General features: G+C 41.8%; 1 protein-coding gene and 1 pseudogene across 9 annotated transcripts in view; one reads left to right on the forward strand and one right to left on the reverse strand.

Annotated features, from left to right (window-relative positions):
- RAD52 (RAD52 homolog, DNA repair protein) overlaps positions 1-22,798 on the reverse strand; it is a 45,093-nt gene that overhangs the window by 8,321 nt on the left and 13,974 nt on the right. For 4 of the 9 annotated variants that reach the window (XR_009549565.1, XM_016189478.2, XM_016189479.2 and 1 more), the window contains exons 2-7: positions 12,417-12,518; positions 9,348-9,449; positions 7,859-7,952; positions 7,624-7,691; positions 4,706-4,824; positions 4,072-4,147 (exon numbers count right to left, since the gene is read on the reverse strand). Coding sequence is in view for 8 of the 9 variants with exons in the window: in XM_016189478.2 (XP_016044964.1) it covers positions 4,072-4,147; positions 4,706-4,824; positions 7,624-7,691; positions 7,859-7,952; positions 9,348-9,449; positions 12,417-12,500 (543 nt within the window). In the remaining variant the exon portion in view is untranslated. Of the gene's footprint in view, positions 1-4,071; positions 4,148-4,705; positions 4,825-7,623; positions 7,692-7,858; positions 7,953-9,347; positions 9,450-12,328; positions 12,519-22,798 lie in introns of those variants that run through there. The other 5 variants (XM_016189480.2, XM_060190337.1, XM_060190334.1 and 2 more) reach the window with 4 other exon arrangements.
- Positions 12,499-13,958, forward strand: LOC103116028 (F-box only protein 34-like; annotated as a pseudogene).

Here is a 22,798-nt window from a genome sequence, read left to right on the forward strand (position 1 = left end):
GGTGTGCCACCACTTGGCCCCAGAAATAGTTATTTTAGTTATATGAGTAGTAGCATGATTTTGCTGTCTACATCTTATTTTTTCTGTATCTCTGAAGGAATCCTATGAAGGAAAAGGAATCTTATTCAGTTTTGATTTAGAACAAATAATCCAAAAAAATCTACTTTGAATCTTTCCTTAGCAACAAGATCTGTTTGATGACAACTCTCTTTCTTTGGGAAACAAGCGCATGTGATATTTGTGGGAGTCTCCGCCTTCTCTGGCTTGCCTGCCAGGCCTCCTCTACAAGCTCCACACTCATCACCACAGAAGCCTCAGGCTTGGCACATGAGTGTCCTTCATGCAACAGGAAGAAGAAACCTGGAGATGATGGCAGTGCTGGCAGCGGCTGCAGTGACTCCTCTCCAGAGGCATCCCTGCACCTCAGCAAGTGCGGGGGCACTGGCTGTATCTTCATGGCAAATGCCTACCCTTCACTTCTAGATCCAAGCACTGCAGGAAGCCTGTGCTTCTACTTTTGGGAAAACTGTCAGTTCATGATATGAATAGAAGAATTGAATGTGAGAGAATGAGATCATTACTGGGATGCTGGAAAAATTAGGACACATTTTGGCAGAGAAAAATATAGAAAAAAGGGCTGGGGAGACAGCACAGTGGTTCTGCAAAAGACTTTCATGCCTGAGGCTCCATAGTCCCAGGTTCAATCCTAGCATGACAATAAACCAGAGCTGAGCAGTGTTCTGGTTTAATAAATAAATAAAATACTGGAAAGAATGCAAGAAAAGACAGAAGGAAAAATGAAGAAGGGGAGTTTTCAGGGGCTTGGACAGAGGATAGTGGGAGTTCACTGTATAGTGGTTTTCCCTCACTGTCTGGTTGGTTTTTACCAGAGCACTGCTTAGCTCTGGCTTATCCTCAGGTTCGGGACTGAACTTGAAGAGTACTGAGCTAGTGATGCAGCTCAGTGGTAGAGTATGTGCCTTCCATATATGAAGTTTAATCCCCAGCAACACCCACCCCCAAGAAAGATCATCAGCATTCCTATACTCATCGCATCATGACACGGAGGCTACCTAGGAATTCCTAACTAATAAGTAAGTTGGGGTGTGTGGCTAGGGAGGTGGCTTAGCTGGTAGAGTACCAGACTTGTACAGGTAAGGTCCTGAGTTCAGGGGCCAGGTGGTGGTGTACCCAGTAAAGCACACACATCACCACAAGTGAGGACTAGGGGTTCCAGTCTCTGGTCCCCATCTGCAGAAGTGAAGTGAAGCCTCTTGCGAAAGTACTGCTATAGGTGTTTATTTCTCTCTATTTCTCTGTTTCTATCAAATAAGAAAGAAAAAGGGAAAAAATCATGGTTGAGCCCCAGCAGTATACATGCTAAACACTAGTCCTGGCATCCCTCTTTCTTTTCCTCCCTCATAAAATAGATAAATAGATAAGCATTTTTACTTATTTATTTTTGAGATGTATTTTATTTTATTTTCATTTATTTATTTTTGCCAACAAGGTTATTGTTAGGGCTCAGTGCCTGCAAGACAAAGCCACCATTCCCAGATACCATGTTTTTCCCCTTTTTTCTTTTTTTTTTTAATATTTATTTATTTATTCCCTTTTGTTGCCCTTGTTTTTTTTATCGTTGTTATTATTGTTGTTGTTATTGGATAGGAAGGACAGAGAGAAATGGAGAGAAGAGGGGAAGACAGAGGGGGGAGAGAAAGATAGACACCTACGGACCTGCTTCACCACTTATGAAGCGACTCCCGTGCAGGTGGGGAGCCAGGGGCTTGAACCATGATCCTCATACCAGTCCTTGTGCTTTGTGCCACCTGCACTTAACCCGCTACGCTACCACCCAACTCCCATTTTTTCCCCTTTTTATTTCTCTTTTGATACAGACAGTGAAATGGGGGGAGGGAGGAAAAAAGAAAGACCTGCACCGTTCCACTGCCCATGAAGTTTCTCACTGCAGGTGGTGAGCAGAGTCTTGAACCTATCCTTACACATGGTTGACCATGTGCGCTTAATTAGGTACACCACAGCCAGCCCCTGCACATGTCTTCCTTTCTCCCCTGCTCCCATTTGTCTCTTATCAAAAAAGGAAAAGGAGGTAAAACGACTGCCAGGAGTAGTAGACTCATCTGGCACTGAGGTCCAGCAACAACCCTGGTGGAAAAAAATATATATTTCTAAAGGTCCAGCCCAGGAGGTGGCGCCATGATCAAGAGCATGTCCTCTTAAAGTAAGTTACTTTTTATCACCTGGCCTTTAAGCCTACACAATTCCACCACTCTCATCAGACTTTCTTTTGTTTTTCAATAGTAGAAACAGAGAGGAAAAGAGGCAGAGAGAAGACACCTCAGTCTACTCTGCCACTTGTAAAGCTTCCCCTTGTACATGTGCTCCCTTGGGACAAAAGGGGCTCAAACCTGGTCCCTGAACACAGTAAAGTGTGCGCTCTACTAGCGGACCCATCTCCCAGACCTAAAATCGTAACTTTTAACACTACAAAAAAAAAAATTTTTTTTTAAAGGAAGGGAGTCAGATGATAGGTAGCACAGCGGGTTAAGTGCACATGGCGCGAAGCATGAGGACCAGTGTAAGGATCCCTGTTTGAGCCCCCAGCTGCCCACCTGCAGGGGGGTCACTTCGCAAGCGGTGAAGCAGGTCTGCAGGTGTCTCTCTTTCTCTCCCCCCTCTGTCTTCCCCTCCTCTCTCCATTTCTCTCTGTCCTATCCAACAACGACATCAATAACAACAATAATAACCACAACAATAAAACAAGGGCAACAAAAGGAAATAAATATATTTTTAAAAAGGAAAACTCCTATAGCTGATATTATTTGTAAAATAGATTAAAATGCCTCTAACAAATTATTTGCATATTAAGTCTGATCATATAAAAGCAAGTTAAAGAAAAAGACAGAACTTCACAATGCTAATTGGAACATACCCGTTAGGGGTTCCATCATATATGAAAGAACAAAGTAATAGTGGTGGTGGTAGTGGTAGTAGTAGTTTGTGGTGTTGTAATTGGGGGCTGTGTAATAATGCACTCAGTAGAACACACATTACCACGTGTGAATATTGGGGTTCAAGCCACAAGTGGTAAAGCAGTGCTGCAAGTATCTTTCTTTCTCTTTCCCTATCTCTCCCTAGTCCCTTGATTTCTCTCTGCCTCTATCTAAAACTAACAAACAAACTTGGTAAGAAACTTGGGTGCTCCAAGTAGAAGTAGGACATACTGGCTGGGTGGTGGGACCTCAGAAGCAATGCAGCTTTGCTCCAAAGCCTGACTCAGTCAAGCAGGGAGAATCTGGGAGCACCCCACGCCAGATCCCCTTCTCCAAAAACAACTGCATGACTGGCACCAACAGGAACAAGATCTGAAACTCAGATACCAGAACTAAAGACTGAGCAGGGGAAAGGCTCTGAGCATGTCTAAGGAGAAAACACACACACACACACAACAACCTAGGGTTGTTCAGGTTTAGTGCTCCTCTGAGAATTCCATTCTCAACCATTATTCTCTCTATATGAAACAAGTGAGGCTTCAATTTTTTTCAGCTGTAAAATAGTGATTGGTTCCAGCTAGCTCTAATATTCAAAGAAATCAGAAACACCCCCACCAACGTACCTTGGAGCTTCACTTCCCCAGAGTCCTTCCCCACTAGGGAAAGAAAGAGGCTGGGAGTATGGATCAACCTGTCAATGCCCATGTTCAGCAGGGAAGCAATTACAGAAGCCAGACCTTCCACCTTCTGCATCCCACAATGACCTTGGGTCCATACTCCCAGAGGGTTAAAGAATAGGAAAGCTATCAGGAAGGGGATGGGATACGGAGTTCTGGTGATGGGAATTGTGCGAAGTTGTAACCCTCTTATCCTATGGTTTTGTCAATGTTTCCTTTTTATAAATAAAAAAAATTTTTTTAAAAATCAGAAACACACGTCAAGCCCTCTACACAGCCAAGTCTTCAACTTCCACCTCCTCCTTCCCCAAAAGCCACCCAGATGACATACAGAGGCCCACTCAGTGCATCCACCCATCCAACCACCCACTACCACATACCTGGCATGGAAGCTTGTTCAGTGATCTCAAATAGTCTTTGTCCAGAATACAATTTCCAAGTGCATTCCCAAAACTTCTGTACGTAAGGGGGAAGAAAAAGTTAGGGTTAGTTAAGTTAGTTAGTACCGTTAAGAATTATTCTGGGAGGGGGTAGATAGCATAATGGTTATGCAAACAGACTGTCATGCCTGAGGCTCCGAAGTCACAGGTTCAATCCCCCACACCACATGCCAGAGCTGCTTAGTGCTTTGGTAAAAAAAAAAAAAAAAAAAAAGAATTATTCCATATAAATATCGAAGAATAGACTTTATAACTTTTGAGTAAGGTTTCTCAGTTCTCAAAGCAGCAGAGGAAATAGACCCTAATAGTCATTCAAATGTGTGCTGACTCTTTTCCATGTTCCTGCGTGGCCTGGCCCCTAAGAAATGGCAGCCCTCACAGGAACTTAAAGGGCACAAATCCCTGCCTCAAGGAGCGGCAGTGAGAATGAAGAGAGTAAGGAACCGCATGCAGACATGCAGACAGGGCCATGGGTGGGAGCAAGACCTATGACAGCTGAAGCACATGAAATGGCTTGCCTTAAAGAGAGCTGCTCTGACTGTGGTCAGACACCAGCCTCTCCCACTCAGCTCACCTCAGCGCTCGCTTCAGTCCATCCGTCACGGCCTCCTTCCGTGCCTTCTCCAAAGACAAGGCTTTTGACTTAAGGCCCTCGCTGACACCGTAGCCCACGTCTTCATGATAGGAACCATCCTGGGGGTACAGAAGTTCAGAGTGGGGGCTCTGGCCCCACAGCTCTCTGCCCCCAGGTCACAAAAATGGGCACAAGGGTGAGTTCCCAGAACCCCCCAGAGAAGGCTGAGCTCATGACCAACCTCACTCCTTCTGTGTATTCTGACCTAACATAAACCTAAGAGTTTTACATGATAAATCAAACTCACTAAAAGATCAGCAGAATAACTAGGAGTAATATAGGACAATTATAACAGTGTGCTGTAATCAAAGTTATGTGACACAGTCTCTCCCTCTAAGCATCTTACTGTGATATTTCCAGACCGCAAGTAAAAGTAAATACTTTATTTAACAGACTCTGAACAACAAATCCTTTTGCAAGGCAGGTGAGTCCACTTCTCGGCTTTCACTTGGTCAACCTGATGCTGTAGTTTAGCTGATGGAGAACTGAATTTTTTTTTTTTTTTTTTTGCCTCCAGGGTTGTCACTAGGGCTGCACCACAAATCCACTGCTCCTGGCAACCATCTTTTTTCCCATTGTTGTTGTTGTTGCTGCTATTGTTGGAAAAGACAAGGAGAAATTGAGAGAGGAGGGGAAGAGAGGGAGAGAGAAAGGCAGACACCTGCAGACCAGCTTCAATGCTTGCAAAGTGACCCCCTATAGGTGAGGAGCCAGAGGCTCAAACCGGGATCCTTGCATGGGTCCTTGAGCTTTGTACTATATGCACTTAAACTGGTGCACCAGTGCCTGGTCCCCCTGAATATGATTTTTGATAATAAATCTGATTCTTGAAAATACAATGGTAAAGACACTCAAAGAAATGAATGACACTATAACAAAATTCTATTCTCAGTTTATGTAAATAAGAAATTTCAGTGCTATCTATAAAATAAATCTGAATAGGTTAGTGATGAATGTTCAGTCTAGGGACAAGAGATATTTAGCTATGGATATTTAAAGTAACTGGAAAAAGGTCATTTTTTCTATGTTTTTTTCAAAGTCAGGGCCTCACACATACATGATTTCACTGCTCCTGGGCCACCATTTCATGTAGAGAGGCAGGGAGATACACTGGAGTTTCTTGCAATGCAGTGTGACGCTTCCACATGATGGTAGGACTTGAACCTAAGCCGTGCACACTGGCAAGATAAACATCCACCCACTTACCCCTAAAATATTTTCATTAAGTATAAACTTGGTGACAGCATTGTCTCTTCAACTTAAAACTATGTTATTAATACCTGTACTAGTAACATAACCTAGAATTTCCTTTTTGGCATCCAGGGGCTTCATGCCTGTGCAATTTCTCTGCTCCCTCTTTTTCAGTTTAAACTGAAAACAGAGAGGAAAAGAGAAAGAGAGAGAGGGACAGCAAAGCACCCATCATGTATGCTGACCCAGCATGCTGCCAGGGTTTGAACACAGATAAAGTGTATGCTCTCCTAGGAAAGCAACCTCGCAGCCCCAGAAAATATTATTTTGATATTTAGAGCCTTGTGGTTACTGGAAATTTTCTTTAAAAAAAAAAAAAAAAAGATAGAGACAGAGAGGGAAAGAGATCACAACACTGAAATTTCCTTCAGTGTGGTGGAGGCCAAGGCTCATGCACATGGCAAAGCAGCGCACTATCCAAGTGAGCTATTTTCCAGCCCTGGAAATTTACTTTAAAAATTATTTTCAGGGGAATCGGGCGGTAGCACAGCGGGTTAAGCACATGTGGCGTGAAGCACAAGGACTAGTATAAGGATCCCGGTTCAAGCCCCCGGCTCTCCACCTGCAGGGGAGTCAATTCACAAGTGGTGAAGCAGGTCTGCAGGTCTATCTTTCTCTCTCCCTCTCTGTCTTCCCCTCCTCTCTCCATTTCTCTCTGTCCTATCCAACAACAACGACATCAATAACAACAACAACAATTTTAAAAAAAAGGGCAACAAAAGGGAATAAATAAATAAATATTTTTTACAAATTATTGTCAGGGGCATGGCGGTAGTGCAACAAGTTAAGTGCACATGTGGCATAAAGCACAAGGACCAGAGCAAGGATCCCGGTTCGAGACCCTGGCTCCCCACCTGCAGAGGGGTCATTTCTCTCCCTCTCTGTCTTCCCCTCCTCTCTCAATTTCTCTTTGTCCTATCCACAACAACAGCAATAACAACAATAACAATAAGAACAACAACAAGGGCAACAAAAATGGGAAAAATGGCCTCCAGAGCAGTGAATTTGTAGTACAGACACCAAGCCCCAGCAATAACCCTGGAGGGCAAAAATAAAAATTATTTTTGCATACACACACACACACACACACACTCCACCCAATTCAGTAGCAGAGTAGCAAAAAGTTATTAGTAAAAGATTAGAAGACCTTTATCCATAAATAGATATTGTGCTAGGATAAAGCCAATACACAAATAGAACAGAAATGTAAGTTCAAGAAGAAACAACGTGACAAAAATATAGTTTGATCAAAAAAAGTTTTCATTTTTAAAAATGGATGACAGCAAGTAGTACGTTTTTAAAAAAGCATCAGATTTACTTTAGAATGTCAAAATTTATAATATGCCAAACCACAGAATTTTCCACTATTTATATTTGTGGTAGAGTTTTTTAGATGTTAAAATATGCAAGATAACACAGCACTTCAAACATCTCTTGGCCTGGCCCATGTGAAAAAGGTTAGAGGGTCTCAGGACCTCGCTGAGACTTGGTCAGGGCCTAGTGCTGTAGGCAGCTGTGCACCACAGGCAAGCTTCTCTACTTGCTCAGCTCTCTGACCACCCACCATGTCCCTGCGGGCAGCAGTGCTGCTGTATCATCACCCTCACCTTCAACTGGACTCTCACAAATGCACAGACTCCGACGTAGAACTTGCCATTGTTAAGGTCAACAAAATCTAGAGGTGGGAGAGAGAACCAGATAAGGAGGATGCTGACCCTCAGTCTTCAGCCATACTCTTCCTGCCAGCAAGCAGACACACCTCCAGCATCTCCTCACCCACTGCACACTCTCAGCAGCAATCAGACAGCATACCAGTAGGGAGATCACAGCACCTCTGCTCACCCACGTTCTGCTGTGTGATAGAATGTGCCCAGCCATTGTATCCAAACATCTCATTGGCGAGATTAATTACCCGGTGACCCTCAATGTAGCAGACCTTTGGGGGGGAAAAAATGAAAGAAAACAAGTTAAAATCCTTTGTCAAACTTAAATGTTAGTCAAAACTAATTTGTCTTATCTCTACCACGGCTTTCATTTTTCCATACAAATTTCCCCTTAGACATTCCAGAGAATTTATTAGCTTTTTCAAAGATCTTCCAGAAGGAAATAATACTCTGACTGCTGGAAGGAAACAGACTCAGATAGGAAAGATCGCCACTCACCTACTAGTTTAGTTTTTTGTTTTCTGACACAGTGATTTACAAAATTATAAGAAAATAGGGGTACAGTTTCACACCACTTCCACCACTATAGATCTGTGCCCTTAGCCCCTTCACCTACCAATTTCTGAAATTATGTTTCCAAACAAAGTACTAATCTCAGGTTGATATATTTTACATAAGACCAAAAACATATAGAGGGATAAAATTAGAAACAATTAACAAAAGAAACATTCTTAAAAGATGGTGTTAAAATCCTAAAATGGCGGGAGTCGGGTAGTAGCACAGAGGGTTATGTGCAGGTGGCACAAAGCGCAAGGACCGGCGTAAGGATCCCAGTTCGAGCCCCCGGCTCCCCACCTGCAGGGGAGTTGCTTCACAGGCGGTGAAGCAGATCTACAGGTGTCTATCTTTCTCTCCCCCTCTCTGTCTTCCCCTCCTCTCTCCATTTCTCTCTCTGTCCTATCCCAAAACAATGACATCAATAACAACAACAATAATAATAACTACAATATTAAAACAACAAGGGCAGCAAAAGAGGATAAATATTTAAAAAAATTTTTAATTTAAAAAAAATTCTAGAATGGCAGATGTATAAATCTCGAGAAAAATAATGAAGATAATAATGAAGGCCAGGGGGCAGGAGACAGCAAACCAGTAGAGAGCACATTGTACTCTCTTTGCAAAGACCCAGGTACAAACCCCTGGCCACCAGAGAACCATGCAGGAGGGCAGCTTCATGACTGAGACAGTAGTTCTGTGCTATTTCTCCTCATTCTGTCTCTCACCAACTAAAGTCCTCCAGAGCAGTGGGAATCATGGTACAGGCACAAAGCCCCAGCAAAATGCTTGCAGCAAAAATAACAATGATGACAACAAAGATGATGAAGGCTAGTACTGCAGGTACTAAGTACAGTAACAGTGAATAAGAGCCCTGAATCCATGAGGAACTAGAGTTAAGTTGGCCAGGTTCTTTGAAAAGCCAGCTACTAGGATACCTTTTCAAGCAGATACTTTTCTATCTGTGGCCCAAGTAAGGCTCTAGACTCTCAAGTGTGAGGTCCCAGGCTCAATTCCTGGTATTGCATGTACCAGAGTAGTGCTTGAGTTTACTCATTATCAGTAATACATCACAACACATAAAATAAAAGAAAATAAAATCTCGCTCCTACCTTCTGGCCTCCTCCAGCCATGCGGCTGCTTATGTATTCAGGGCCCAGCCTCTGCCTCAGCGCTCTCTGGATGGCCTGGTGCTCGTCTGCTGTGTATGGGCACTGCAACACAGACAGGGAACGTTACATGACACACCCTATTGCATCCCTCAGCAAGTCTCTGAGACTTTCACTTTTTAGATCCCTTTAAATTCTTATAAAGTACTATGGGTCTAATTTTGCTCATGTGGATTACATCCATCAGTATTAGGAATTAAAACTAAGAAAACTTCTATGGGGCAATACCTCACCTGAAAGAGAACAAACTTTGCCATTAACCCAGGACTGAGCCCCCCCAGCTGCTACAATGGAAGCCTCACAAGCAGTGAAGCAATGCTGCGATGTCTCCCTTCCTCAGCCCACCCTCATTCCTATCTGTGACTGAAAGGAAAAAAGAAAAAACTATCCATTGGGAGTAGTGAAGGCATGCAGGTGCAAAGCCACAGGAGGAAGGAAAAAAGAGCCTTTTGGAGCTGGGCAGTAGTTTAGCAGGTTAAGTGCACATGGCATGAAGTGCAAGGACTGGCGTTAAGGATCCTGGTTTGAGACCCCCTCCTACCCCCCCATCCCCACCTGCAGGAGATCACTTCATAAGGGGTGAAGCAGGCCTGCAGGTGTCTATCTTTCTCTTCCCCTGTCTTGATTTCTCTCTGTCCTATCCAACAACAATGATAGCAATAACAACAACAACGATAAACAACAAGGACAACAAAAGGGAAAAAATAGCCTCCAGGAGCAGTGGACTCGTAGTGCAGGCACTGAGCCCCAGTGATAACCCTGGAGGCAAAAAAAAAAAAAGTGAGCCTTTAACACATAGAGTCCATCAGCCATCAGAACAGTACCATACCATCTCTGGAACATTCCATCATTCACTCAGGACATAGAGGAAGAAAGGCAGACATTCATTTGCTTTTATTACAAAACTATTTTAGGGATTGGATGGTGGCTCCCTGAAAAGCACACACATTACCATGTCATATCATATGAATACATAATCTGCCTGAACAATAAAGCTGAAGTCTAAATGTAACTCAATGCTAGTAAGTCTTTTGATGCTAATGTCCAAGGATGGGACCAGTAAAAGTGTACGTGCCTCACACAGTGGTAGATTCAATCCCCACCACTATTTAAAAAAAGGGGGGCTAGGACCTTCCCCTCAACCTGGATCAACAATGGTAGAGAATGTTCCATCCTCTGAAGGGAGGATAGATAACATACTCTATGCTACACCTGAGGAAGATGGGTCGATGCTGGGGGAGCTTGGAATGTTCCTACTCATGACCACAGAATGTGAGCTCAGATCTAGAGGGATGTAGAGGTCACACAGGCTCCTAAGCTAATTATGGGCCCCAGATCACATCAAATTGATGGGGTTTACAGTAATATTTATACCCCTTTCCCATATTAGGGAGCTGCTCTCTTCCCTGATTCAGCTTTCTGGTCCTTTTCCCAGCCATGACATCATCTCCCTAGACAATAATTAGGATCCACCTGCATATCAGATTTCAGGTTCAGACCAAAAAGAAAAAGAAAAAAAAAACACTAGTATAGATAGCTACAGGCCCTTTGAAATATAAAATATGCCCACTAGCTAGCTACAAAATGGAGGACGCCCCAACACTTCATCTGCACTATTCCATCCTTTAGGTTCTTGACTGTTCAACAATTTGTTTGGCTTTGTATATTAACTCTCTTTTCAGCCACCAAGTTCCAGATGCTAGCAGGATGCAACCAGACTTCCCTGGACAGACAACCACACCACTGTGACTTGAAGCTCTGCTTCCCCACTTCCCCACAGCCCTTCCCCACTAGGGAAAGAGAGAGACAGGCTGGGAGTATGGATCGACCTGTCATCGCCCATGTTCAGCAGGGAAGCAATTACAGAAGCCAGATCTTCAACCTTCTGCATCCCACAATGATCTTGGGTCCATACTCCCAGAGGGTTAAAGAATAGGAAAACTATCAGTGAAGGGGATGGTATACGGTGGTGGGAACTGTGCGAAGCTGTACCCCTCTTATCCTATGGTTTTGTCAATGTTTCCTTTTTATAAATAAAAAAATTTTTTAAAAGGGGGGAACCAGGTAAAGTGCACACATTGCCATGGTCAGGGATTGGGATTTAAGTCCCCCAGTACCCACCTGCAGGGGAGAAGCTTCATGAGTGGTAAGACAGTGATGCAGGTGTCTCTCTCTCTCATTTTTATTAGTGATTTTTTCCCTCACTTTCACTGTTTCTTCCCTTACCCTTCTCTATCTCTATCAAACAGAAAAATAGTCACCAGGAACAGTGTCTCAGCAATAATCCTGATAACAGTAATTTTTTTTTTTTCCTCCTCCAGGGTTATTGCTGGGCTCGGTGCCTGCACCATGAATCCACCACTCCTGAAGGCCATTTTTTCCCCCTTTTGTTGCCCTTGTTGTAGCTTCGTTGTGGTTATTATTATTGCCCTTGTTGACGCAATTCGTTGTTGGATAGGACAGAGAGAAATGGAGAGAGGAGGGGAAGACAGAGAAGGGGAGAGAAAGATAGACACCTGCAGACCTGCTTCACCGCCTGTGAAGCGACTCCCCTGCAGGCGGGGAGCCGGGGGCTCGAACTGGGATCCTTACGCCGGTCCCTGCGCTTTGTGCCACATGCGCTTAACCCACTGCGCCACCGCCCAACCCCCGATAACAGTAATTTTTAAAAGATTTTAAGTTTAATTAAGTTAGCAAATGCACAAGATCAAAAACTCCTAAGTAATTCATCAAGAAGGAAAGCCAGCAGCCAGGAAGATGGCTCAGCACTAGTGCACAGGACTTAGACATGCAGCCCCAGATTCAATCCTCAACAGTCCTCTGGCCTCTCCCCTCACCTGCCCCCCTCAATCTCTTGTGCAATAATTAAGTAAATAAATACATCTTTTCAAAATATAAAGGAATAAGCAATAAGCATAGCTTACCCATATATGATGATGCTCTACAAACTGTTTTCTCATACCTTTTTGACTTAAGTTCACTCTTTCCAGGTATGAAAATACATGCAGTTACCTGTCCAAAGCACAACACAGATGTGCCAGCAGCAGAAGTGTGGTTGTCATGGCTGCCAAGAATCATTTCTTCAGTCCCAGACATGGTACTTCTCAGTGACCTCTGTATTAACAAGATATGAGAAAGAGATTGCAATAAATGTCAAAGGTAAGCGTCTCTACCAAAAACCAGATGAAGCATTTATATGTATACTCACTCTATTTCTAGATCCTGCCCCCACCAAGGATTCAGTTTCCCAGTGCTCAGCTATGTTCTTAAAGAGTCACTGAAAAACTTTTTTTTTTTAAAGCTTTTTTATTTTTTCTGCCTCAAGGGTTATTGCTGGGGCTCAGTGCCTGCACTATGAATCCACTGCCCCTACAGGCTAATTTTTCCCTTTTGTTGCCCTTGTTGTTTATCACTGTTGTTATTATTGTTGTTGTTGTTATTGCTGTCATTGTTGAATAGGACAGAGAGAAATCGAGAAGGCAGAAATGGGGAGAGAAAGACAGACACTTGCAGACCTGCTTCACCTCTTGTAAAGCAATCCCCCTGCAGGTGGGGAGTTGGGCTCGGATCCTTGCGCTTTGCACCATGTGCTTAACCAGCTGCACTATTGCCCGGCCCTCCACTGAAAATCTTTTAAGGTCTGCTGCTACCTTTCAGCTAAAACATGTGCTATAGTAGTGGCACTGTCTATGTATTATAAGCATATGCTGGAATTCTGTTTAAAAACAAAAACATTCAAAATCCTGATCAAAGAAGAAAAGAATCTTTGTGCATTAGTATTACTGTGACCAAGGTAGAGAAAAACCAGGCTTCCAGTTTAAAGTCCTGTGAAGACCCACTTCAAGGGATGTTGTTCTTTTTGCCACCTAGTTGGCACCAGCCAGACTGCAGTTGAATGAAAGCGCAACCAAAGAGTCATCTGAAGCCAGCCAACTTGAAGATGTTGCTGAGGGTAACCATGCATCTGAAGAAAAAAGCCTTTAAGCTGATTCATTTGTTCCTCTGGCCTCGCCTAGGGAAAGTGCACTGCCTGCCGGTGCTTGAGGCATCCAGTTGGAAGAAGCAGGTGTCTCAGGACTTTTTTGGAGACCAGGTTTAAAAGTCAGCAACTTTTGGAGCGTCAGCAGTACATGGCTTTTCTGCCCCATCCTGTTATGGTGAAAATCTTCAGGTTACTTCCCACCAAGAGTTTAAGTGGCTCTTAAATGTACCTACTGCTATTTCAAGTTTATCATTGAATACTACAACATCATGCCAGCACATTCTCACTGGGTCTGAGATCCATGCTACAGAGAGGATTCTTGCAAGCAGTACAAGAAAAAATATGTGAAAGGGATGTGTCACTGTGCCTGTGGCACCAGAAACACTACTGCCAGGCACTCCCCTATGGGCCAGCCAGGGTACTGGATGTGCTGCCACAGGTCCCAGAAGGGCTTCCCTGGCTGTAAGCTTGGGCTGCATGACAATCACTGGGTTCCTGCTTGCCACAGCTTTAATCGGGTGATCCATAAGAAAGCAAAAGGGACTGAAACTGAAGAGGAATACTGAAGTCTGTGTGAGAGGTTGTTGGATAGTATGGCAGCTCCCCCTGGCTTCTGCTTAACCATATGCCTATATAGGGATAGATTTAATCCCATTCAAAGCTTTGATTTATTTACATAAATCTCTTTTACATTTACATAAAGCACTCCAGGGCATTGGTGGTTCAGTGATAGGATTCTCGCCTGCTCTGCCCCCTCCTTGTCACTCTCTGATTTTCACCAGTCACTTTTCTCTCCACCCTCTATTTCACATCCTGTTTCCCCCTACTTGGCAAGTATATATAAAGACAGCATTGTGAGTTTTACAGTACTTGAGTTTAGCTTAGCTCGTCTTAGATTGTGCTGCATCCAGCATGAATAAAGAGATACTGCCTACAGCTCAACCATGAGTCCCTGGTCGTCTGTTACCCGCCCGTGAAGCCAGCCCGGCGAAAACAACCTAGCCTGTCGAAAACAACAAGAGGTGACAAAGGGACAATCTCTGAAACTGTGTAAGGCCCCAGCTATGCTGTCCAAGCAAATTTTTCCTCTCAGAGCCATCACCGTAGGAAAATCTGTGCTTATTTCATCAGGACTGCCTTTGTTCAGGCATTTTTTTAACTCTTAATTTATGAGTTGTACAAGATAATTGGTCTCCTTGTTTTATAGTGGCATCACACATTTGATCCTGGGTGATATATTACACAGTTTGATTTACTTGGCGGTGAGTGCGTTTTTCCAAATCCAATTCATCTTCAAAGGACGAAGACTTGCCACCCTCAAGGACATTCAGAAGAATTCATGGCAGACTATGCAGGCATCCCCACCACCACACCCCGAAAACGTTCCAGAAATGTTTTGAGTACTGGCACCATATTTGATATAAGTGAATAGTGTCCTGTGGAAAAAAAAATAGCAGTCTTGGATGAAAAGTATGCTAACAAAGGAAAAGTCAGGCACCTTCCCTTAGACCTTGTATGTTTGATCCTGTGAGATTGATGTTTGTGGTTGGAGATGAATTTCATGCCCTGTGGTGTTTACAGTATATATAGTGGTGTGTTTTCATAGGGCTATGAAAAGTGCACATTAAACATGAGCACCTTTACCTTAGATGAGTGCTTTTTGCCCCTGTGTAAATAACACTATTAAATTCCAGTTGTACATAATGGATAGCTGACTGAATATAATCACCACAATAAAGCTTGGATAGTGTTGCAGCTAAAGTTGTGTGACTATGGGTTTTTTTTTTTAATTGTCCTGTCTCAAATTTGTACATCCTGTATAAAATATTAATGTTTCCAAATGAACTATGAATGTTTTCCTGTATAATATATGAATGTTTCTGAGAAGAAACTCTAAATAGTTACAAGGTTAATCTGTTGAAAGGATACCAAATAATGGTTTAACTGAACAAACTTAAAAATTAGCATAAAGAACAATCCTTTGTTTTAGTGATATACCAAAAATGAGAGAATGATTATATAGTCAGATTATAACGTTCTTGTCTACTTTATTTATCCTTATGTCTAGTTACAATATTTTTATTTCAATAAAAATCTGCATCTTGTCAGGGGAGGGGATGTGATACAGAGTTCTGGTGGTGGGAATTGTGTAAAGTTGTACCCCTCTTATCCTATGGTTTAGTCAATGTTTCCTTTTTATAAATATTTTTTTTTAATTTGCATCTTAAATGGAAAATAAAAAAACATTCTTCAAGAGCTAACAATCAACTTATTTGGCTGTTGTAGGGACACAATACAAGCCTGAACTGCTTTTCAGCAGCCAAAAATCTGGCGGGAGGGAGAAGACTAACAGATATGAAACAAACGTAGGATTCAGCAATAAGAAAGGCTTCCTACACCTTGTCAGAAGGTAGCATGGGAGCAGGTTAATCCCTGGCAGCATCAGCACTGCCTAAGATCTGGTTATGAAAGCGAATGTCAGACCGCTGCATGAGGAAAAGCTGAGGCCGCAGAAAGGACAGAGAAGTGATTCAGATGCCAAGCCAATGCATTAGTCAGACAACTGAAGTCTGAAAGTCCATCAGAAAGTAGAACCGCCCCCACACCTATGGACATCTAATCTTTGATAAAGGGGCCCAAATTATTAAATGGAAGGAGGAGGCTCTCTTCAATAAATGATGCCAGGAAAACATGCAAAAGAATGAAACTGAACCACTTTATTTCACCAGAAACAAAAGTCAACACCAAATGGATAAAGGACCTGTATGTTAGACCAGAGACTATCAAATACTTAGAGGAAAACATTGGTGGAACACTTTCCTACCTAAACCTCAAGGACATCTTTGATGATACAAACCCAATTGCAAGAAGACTAAAACAAAAACAAATCAATAGGACATCAAATTGAAAAGCTTCTGAAAACTGTCAATTTTCAGGAGACTTCCAAAGGTGGAGCTACGAGCAGCAGATGGCTTTCTCTCCTCTCCTCTCCCGGATGAACTAGGAATACCAAAGGAGACTACCCAGGACCCAGGACCGAAACAAGACAGGACTAGAATGACCACAGGAACCCAGTAAATCACCGGTGAGTATAAACACGTGTGGCTGGTGACAGAGAGGAGAGAGGAGCCTAAGGAGAGATTAAGTGACAGCTAACAGTTCAGCAGTTTATCTATCAGTTGAGACACCACCTCCAGTATGCTCCACCAACAAGAGGACAGCTTAAGGGAGGAAAGGACTCCCCAGAGACTCACCAAGTGCAACTCTGAGTCCCCATTACTACTAACCTCAGAATCTGGAGCAGCGACAGGGAGGGACACCAGGGGACAGAGATCTAACCAGGACTCAGAAGACCTATACCTCGGTGGCATAGTTGAGGGGCTGTGAAAGTCTCTTTGCATAACCACTGGATTATCTCTGCCACACCCTGCTTTATCTCTTGGTCAGGAGTCAATGATTAAGCTAAGAAGCCTATAGATAGTTTAAAAACCTCAGGCTCCCATAGCCTACAGGGAAGAAAAAAAAAAAAGAAAGAGGCTTTTAAACCACTGAGCTCCAACTCAGGGATTGAAACAACTGTTAACTTCCAACACTGTGAACCCTTTAATTAACTTACTTAGACACAAGTCAATCCAGGCAATAGTGATGAATAATTTGAAAAGTACTGATAAAGGGAACTCATAACATAATATATAAAATGGTTAAAACAACAAGAAAAAATATTGGAGAATCGAACCAGGACAAGAGTCCAACTAAAAGTCCTCCAGAGGGTAAAGCACAAAACAACGAGTTCAACATCCAAACATTAGATAAGGAAATAATAACAGGAGTGAGTAAAGAATTTGAAAAAATTATAATCAGAAATGCAGGAACAACAAATGGCAATATGGAAGAAAATACTAATTATCTCATGGTTATTAGAGAGCTGAAAGCTGAAATCGCTGAGCTAAGAAGGCAACTAGCTGAACAAGCTAAAACAGTATCAGAGCAGGGCAACAAAATAGATGAACTCCAGAACAGTAGAGGACAGAGAGAATAGAATCTATGAGGCTGAAGACAGAATTAGCAAGATTGAGGATGAATTAGAGACAACTAAAAAAGAAGTAAGAGATCTCAAAAAGAGATTAAGAGATGCAGAAAACAACAACAGAGTCCTATGGGATGACTTCAAAAGAAACAATATACGCATTATTGGCATACCAGCGGAAGAAAGAGAAGGAGAGGAAGAAAGCATTTTCCAGGCCATAATAGATGAAAACTTCTCTAGTCTAGACAACATCAAAGACATAAAAATTCAAGAAGCCCAGAGGGTCCCAAAAAGAATTAACCCAGACCTAAAGACATCAAGACATATCATACTTAGAATGGAAAGGAATAAGGATAAAGAAAGGATCCTCAAGGCTGCAAGAGAAAAACAAAGAGTCACCTACAAAGGAAAACCCATAAGATCAGCAGCAGACTTCTCCATACAAACACTACAGGCAAGAAGAGAATGGCAGGATATCTATCGAGTGCTCAGTGAGAAAGGCTTTCAGCCAAGAATACTATATCCTGCTAGACTGTCATTCAGACTAGAGGGAGGCATCAAAACCTTCTCAGACAAGCAACAGTTGAAGGAAGCAACCATCACCAAGCCTGCCCTGAAAGAAGTTCTGAAAGGTCTCCTATAAACAACCAGACCACCACAAATAGGACATATATCAAAACACTCTAAAACTCTACAAGAATGGCGTTAAAGTATCTTCAGTCTTTGATATCAATAAATGTGAATGGCCTGAATTCACCTATTAAAAGACACAGAGTAGGAAGATGGATCAGAAAACACAACCCAACAATATGCTGTCTACAGGAAACCCACCTAACTCAACAAGACAAACACAGACTCAAAGTGAAAGGATGGAAAACTATCATATAAGCCAATGGCCCACAAAAAAGGGCAGGAACAGCTATTCTCATATCTGACATGATAGACTTTAAAATAGATAAAATTAAAAAAGATAGGAATGGACACTACTTAATGCTCAGAGGATCAGTCAATCAAGAGGACTTAACAATTATTAACATCTATGCACCCAATGAGAAGCCATCTAAATACATCAAACTTCTACTGAAAGAGCTACAGCAATATATTAACAGTAACACAATCATAGTAGGGGACTTCAACACCCCACTCTCTCAACATGACAGATCATCCAGCAGAAAATCAATAAAGTCAATAAACTAGAACTATTGGACATTTTCAGAATCATTCACCCCAGGAAACTGGAATACACATTTTACTCAAATCCACATGGGTCATTCTCAAAGATAGACCATATGTTAGGCCAAAAGACAGCATCAGCCAATTAAAGAGCATTGAAATCATCCCAAGCATCTTCTCAGACCACAGTGGAATCAAACTAACACTTCAACAAAAGATTAGTAACAGTCCCAAAATGTGGAAGCTCAACAGTACACTTCTTAACAACTTCTGGGTCAAAGAAGAAATCAAGGAAGAAATCAAAATGTTTCGAGAGTTCAATGAAAATGAAGACACAAGCTATCAAAATATTTGGGACACAGCTAAAGCAGTCCTAAGAGGGAAGTTCATAGCTATACAAGAACACATTAGGAAAAAAGAAAAAGCACAAATAAACAGCCTGATTGCACATCTTAAAGACCTAGAAGAAGAACAACAAAGGAACCCTAAAGCAACCAGAGGGATAGAAATCACTAAAGTCAGGGCAGAAATAAATAACATTGAGAATAGGAAAACCATACAAAAGATCAATGAAAGTAAATGTTGGTTCTTTGAAACAGTGAACAAAATCGACAAACCTTTAGCCAGACTCACAGAACGAAAAAGGGAGAAGACCCAAATAAATCGGATAGTAAACGAAAGAGGAGATATCACAACAGACACCGCAGAAATTCAACATATCATGCGAGGCTTCTATGAACAACTATATGCCACCAAGTTAGAGAACCTGGAAGAAATGGACGATTTCCTAGATACCTACCAACTTCCAAAACTAAGTAAAGAGGAAGTGGATAACATAAACAGGCCGATCACAGCTAATGAAATTGAAACAGTTATCAAAAAATCTCCCCAAAAATAAAAGTCCTGGACCAGATGGTTTTACAAATGAATTCTACAAAACCTTCAAAGAAGAACTAATACCTCTACTTTTAAAAGTCTTCCAGAAGATTGAAGACACTGGAATACTCCCTGCCAGCTTCTATGAAGCCAACATCACCCTGATACCAAAAGCAGACAGGGACACAACCAAAAAAGAAAACTACAGACCAATATGAACACAGATGCGAAAATATTGAACAAAATTCTAGCCAACAGGATACAGCAGTATATCAAAAAGATTGTTCATCATGACCAAGTGGGGTTTATCCCAGGCATGCAAGGTTGGTTTAATATACGTAAATCAATCAATGTGATCCACCACATCAACAAAAGCAAGACCAAAAACCACATGGTCATATCAATAGATGCAGAGAAAGCCTTTGACAAAATACAACATCCCTTTATGATCAAAACACTACAAAAAATAGGAATAGATGGAAAATTCCTGAAGATAGTGGAGTCTATATATAGCAAACCTACAGCCAACATCTTACTCAATGGTGAAAAACTGGAAGCATTTCCACTCAGATCAGGTACTAGACAGGGCTGCCCACTATCACCATTACTATTCAACATAGTGTTGGAAGTTCTTGCCATAGCAATCAGGCAGGAGCAAGGAATTAAATGGATATAGATTAGAAGAGAAGAAGTCAAACTCTCCTTATTTGCAGATGACATGATAGTATACATGGAAAAACCTAAGGAATCCAGCAAGAAGCTTTTGGAAATCACCAGGCAATACAGTAAGGTGTCAGGCTACAAAATTAACATTCAAAAGTCAGTGGCATTCCTCTATGCAAACACTAAGTTAGAAGAAATTGAAGTCCAGAAATCAATTCCTCTTACTATAGCAACAAAACAATAAAATATCTAGGAGTAAACCTAACCAAAGAAGTGAAAGACTTATATACTGAAAATTATGAGTCACTACTCAAGGAAACTGAAAAAGACACAAAGAAGTGGAAAGATATTCCATGTTCATGGGTTGGAAGAATTAACATCATCAAAATGAATATACTACCCAGAGCCATCTACAAATTTAATGCTATCCCCATCAAGATCCCAAGCACATTTTTTAGGAGAATAGAACAAATGTTACAAATGTTTATCTGGAACCAGAAAAGACCTAGAATTGCCAAAACAATCTTGAGAAAAAAGAACAGAACTAGAGGCATCACACTGCCAGATCTCAAACTGTATTATAGGGCCACTGTCATCAAAACTGCTTGGTACTGGAACATGAATAGACACACTGACCAGTGGAATAGAATTGAGAGCCCAGAAATGAGGCCCCACACCTATGGACATCTAATCTTTGACAAAGGGGCCCAGACTATTACATGGGGAAAGCAGAGTCTCTTCAACAAATGGTGTTGGAAACAATGGGTTGAAACATGCAGAAGAATGAAGCTGAATCACTGTATTTCACCAAATACAAAAGTAAATTCCAAGTGGATCAAGGACTTGGATGTTAGACCAGAAACTATCAGATACTTAGAGGAAAATATTGGAAGAACTTTTTTCCGCATAAATTTTAAGGACATATTCAATGAAACGAATCCAATTACCAGGAAGACTAAGGCAAGTAGAAACCTATGGGACTACATCAAATTAAAAAGTTTCTTCACAGCAAAAGAAACCACTACCCAAACCAAGAGACCCCTCACAGAATGGGAGAAGATCTTTACATGCCATACATCAGATAAGAGTTTAATAACCAACATATATAAAGAGCTTGCCAGACTCAACAACAAGACAACAAATAACCCCATCCAAAAATGGGGGGAGGACTTGGACAGAATATTCACCACAAAAGAGATCCAAAAGGCCGAGAAACACATGAAAAAATGCTCCAAGTCTCTGATTGTCAGAGAAATGCAAATCAAGACAACAATGAGATACCACTTCACTCCTGTGAGAATGTCATACGTCAGAAAAGGTAACAGCAGCAAATGCTGGAAAGGGTGTGGGGTCAAAGGAACCCTCCTGCACTTCTGGTGGGAATGTCAATTGGTCCAACCTCTGTGGAGAACAGTCTGGAGAACTCTCAGAAGGCTAGAAATGGACCTACCCTATGACCCTGCAATTCCCCTCCTGGGGATATATCCTAAGGAACCCAACACATCCATCCAAAAAGATCTGTGTACACATATGTTCTTGGCAGCACAATTTGTAATAGCCAAAACCTGGAAGCAACCCAGGTGTCCAACAACAGATGAGTGGCTGAGCAACTTGTGGTATATATACACAATGGAATACTACTCAGCTGTAAAAAATGGTGACTTCACTGTTTTCAGCCGATCTTGGATGGACCTTGAAAAAATCATGTTGAGTGAAATAAGTCAGAAACAGAAGGATGAATATGGGATGATCTCACTTTCAGGCAGAAGTTGAAAAACAAGATCAGAAAAGACAACACAAGTAGAACCTGAAATGGAATTGGCGTATCATACCAAAGTAAAAGACTCTGGGGTGGGTGGGTGGGGAGAATACAGGTCCATGAAGGATGATAAATGACATAGTGGGGGTTGTATTGTTAAATGGGAAACTGGGGAATGTTATGCATGTACAAACTATTGTATTTACTATTGAATATAAAACATTAATTGCCCAATAAAGAAATAAATTTTTTAAAAAAAAGTTTCTGTAGAGCAAGAGAAACCATCACCCAGACAAAGAGACCCCTCACAGTATGGGAGGTGATCTTCACATGTCATACATCAGAGAAGAGACTAATCACCAAAATATATAAAGAGCTTAGCAAACTTAGCAACAAAAAAGCAAATGGTCCCATCCAAAAATAGGCAGAGGATATGAACAGAATATTCAATACAGAAGAGATCCAAAAGGCCACCAAACACATGAAAAATTGCTCCAGGTCACTGTCAGAGAAATGCAAATAAAGACAACATTGAAATACCACCTCACCCATTTGAGAATGGCATACATAAAAAAGGATAGCAGCAACAAATGTTGGAAAGGTTGTGATGACAAAAGAACCCTTCTATACTGCTGGTGGGAGTGTAAATTGGTCCAATCTCTGTGGAGAACAGTCTGGAGAACCCTCACAAGGTTAGAGATAGACTTCCCATATGACCCAGTAATTCCTCTCCTAGGGATATATCCTAAGGACTCCATAACACCCAACAAAAAAGATATGAGTACACCTATGTTCATAGCAGCACAATTCGTAATAGCTAAAACCTGGTAGCAAACCAGGTGCCCAACAACAGATGAATGGCTGAGAAAGCTGTGGTATGTTTACACAATGGAATACTACAAAGCTATTAAGAA

The sequence above is a fragment of the Erinaceus europaeus genome, chromosome 4, assembly GCF_950295315.1.
Source record: "Erinaceus europaeus chromosome 4, mEriEur2.1, whole genome shotgun sequence".
Taxonomy (NCBI): Eukaryota; Metazoa; Chordata; class Mammalia; order Eulipotyphla; family Erinaceidae; genus Erinaceus; species Erinaceus europaeus.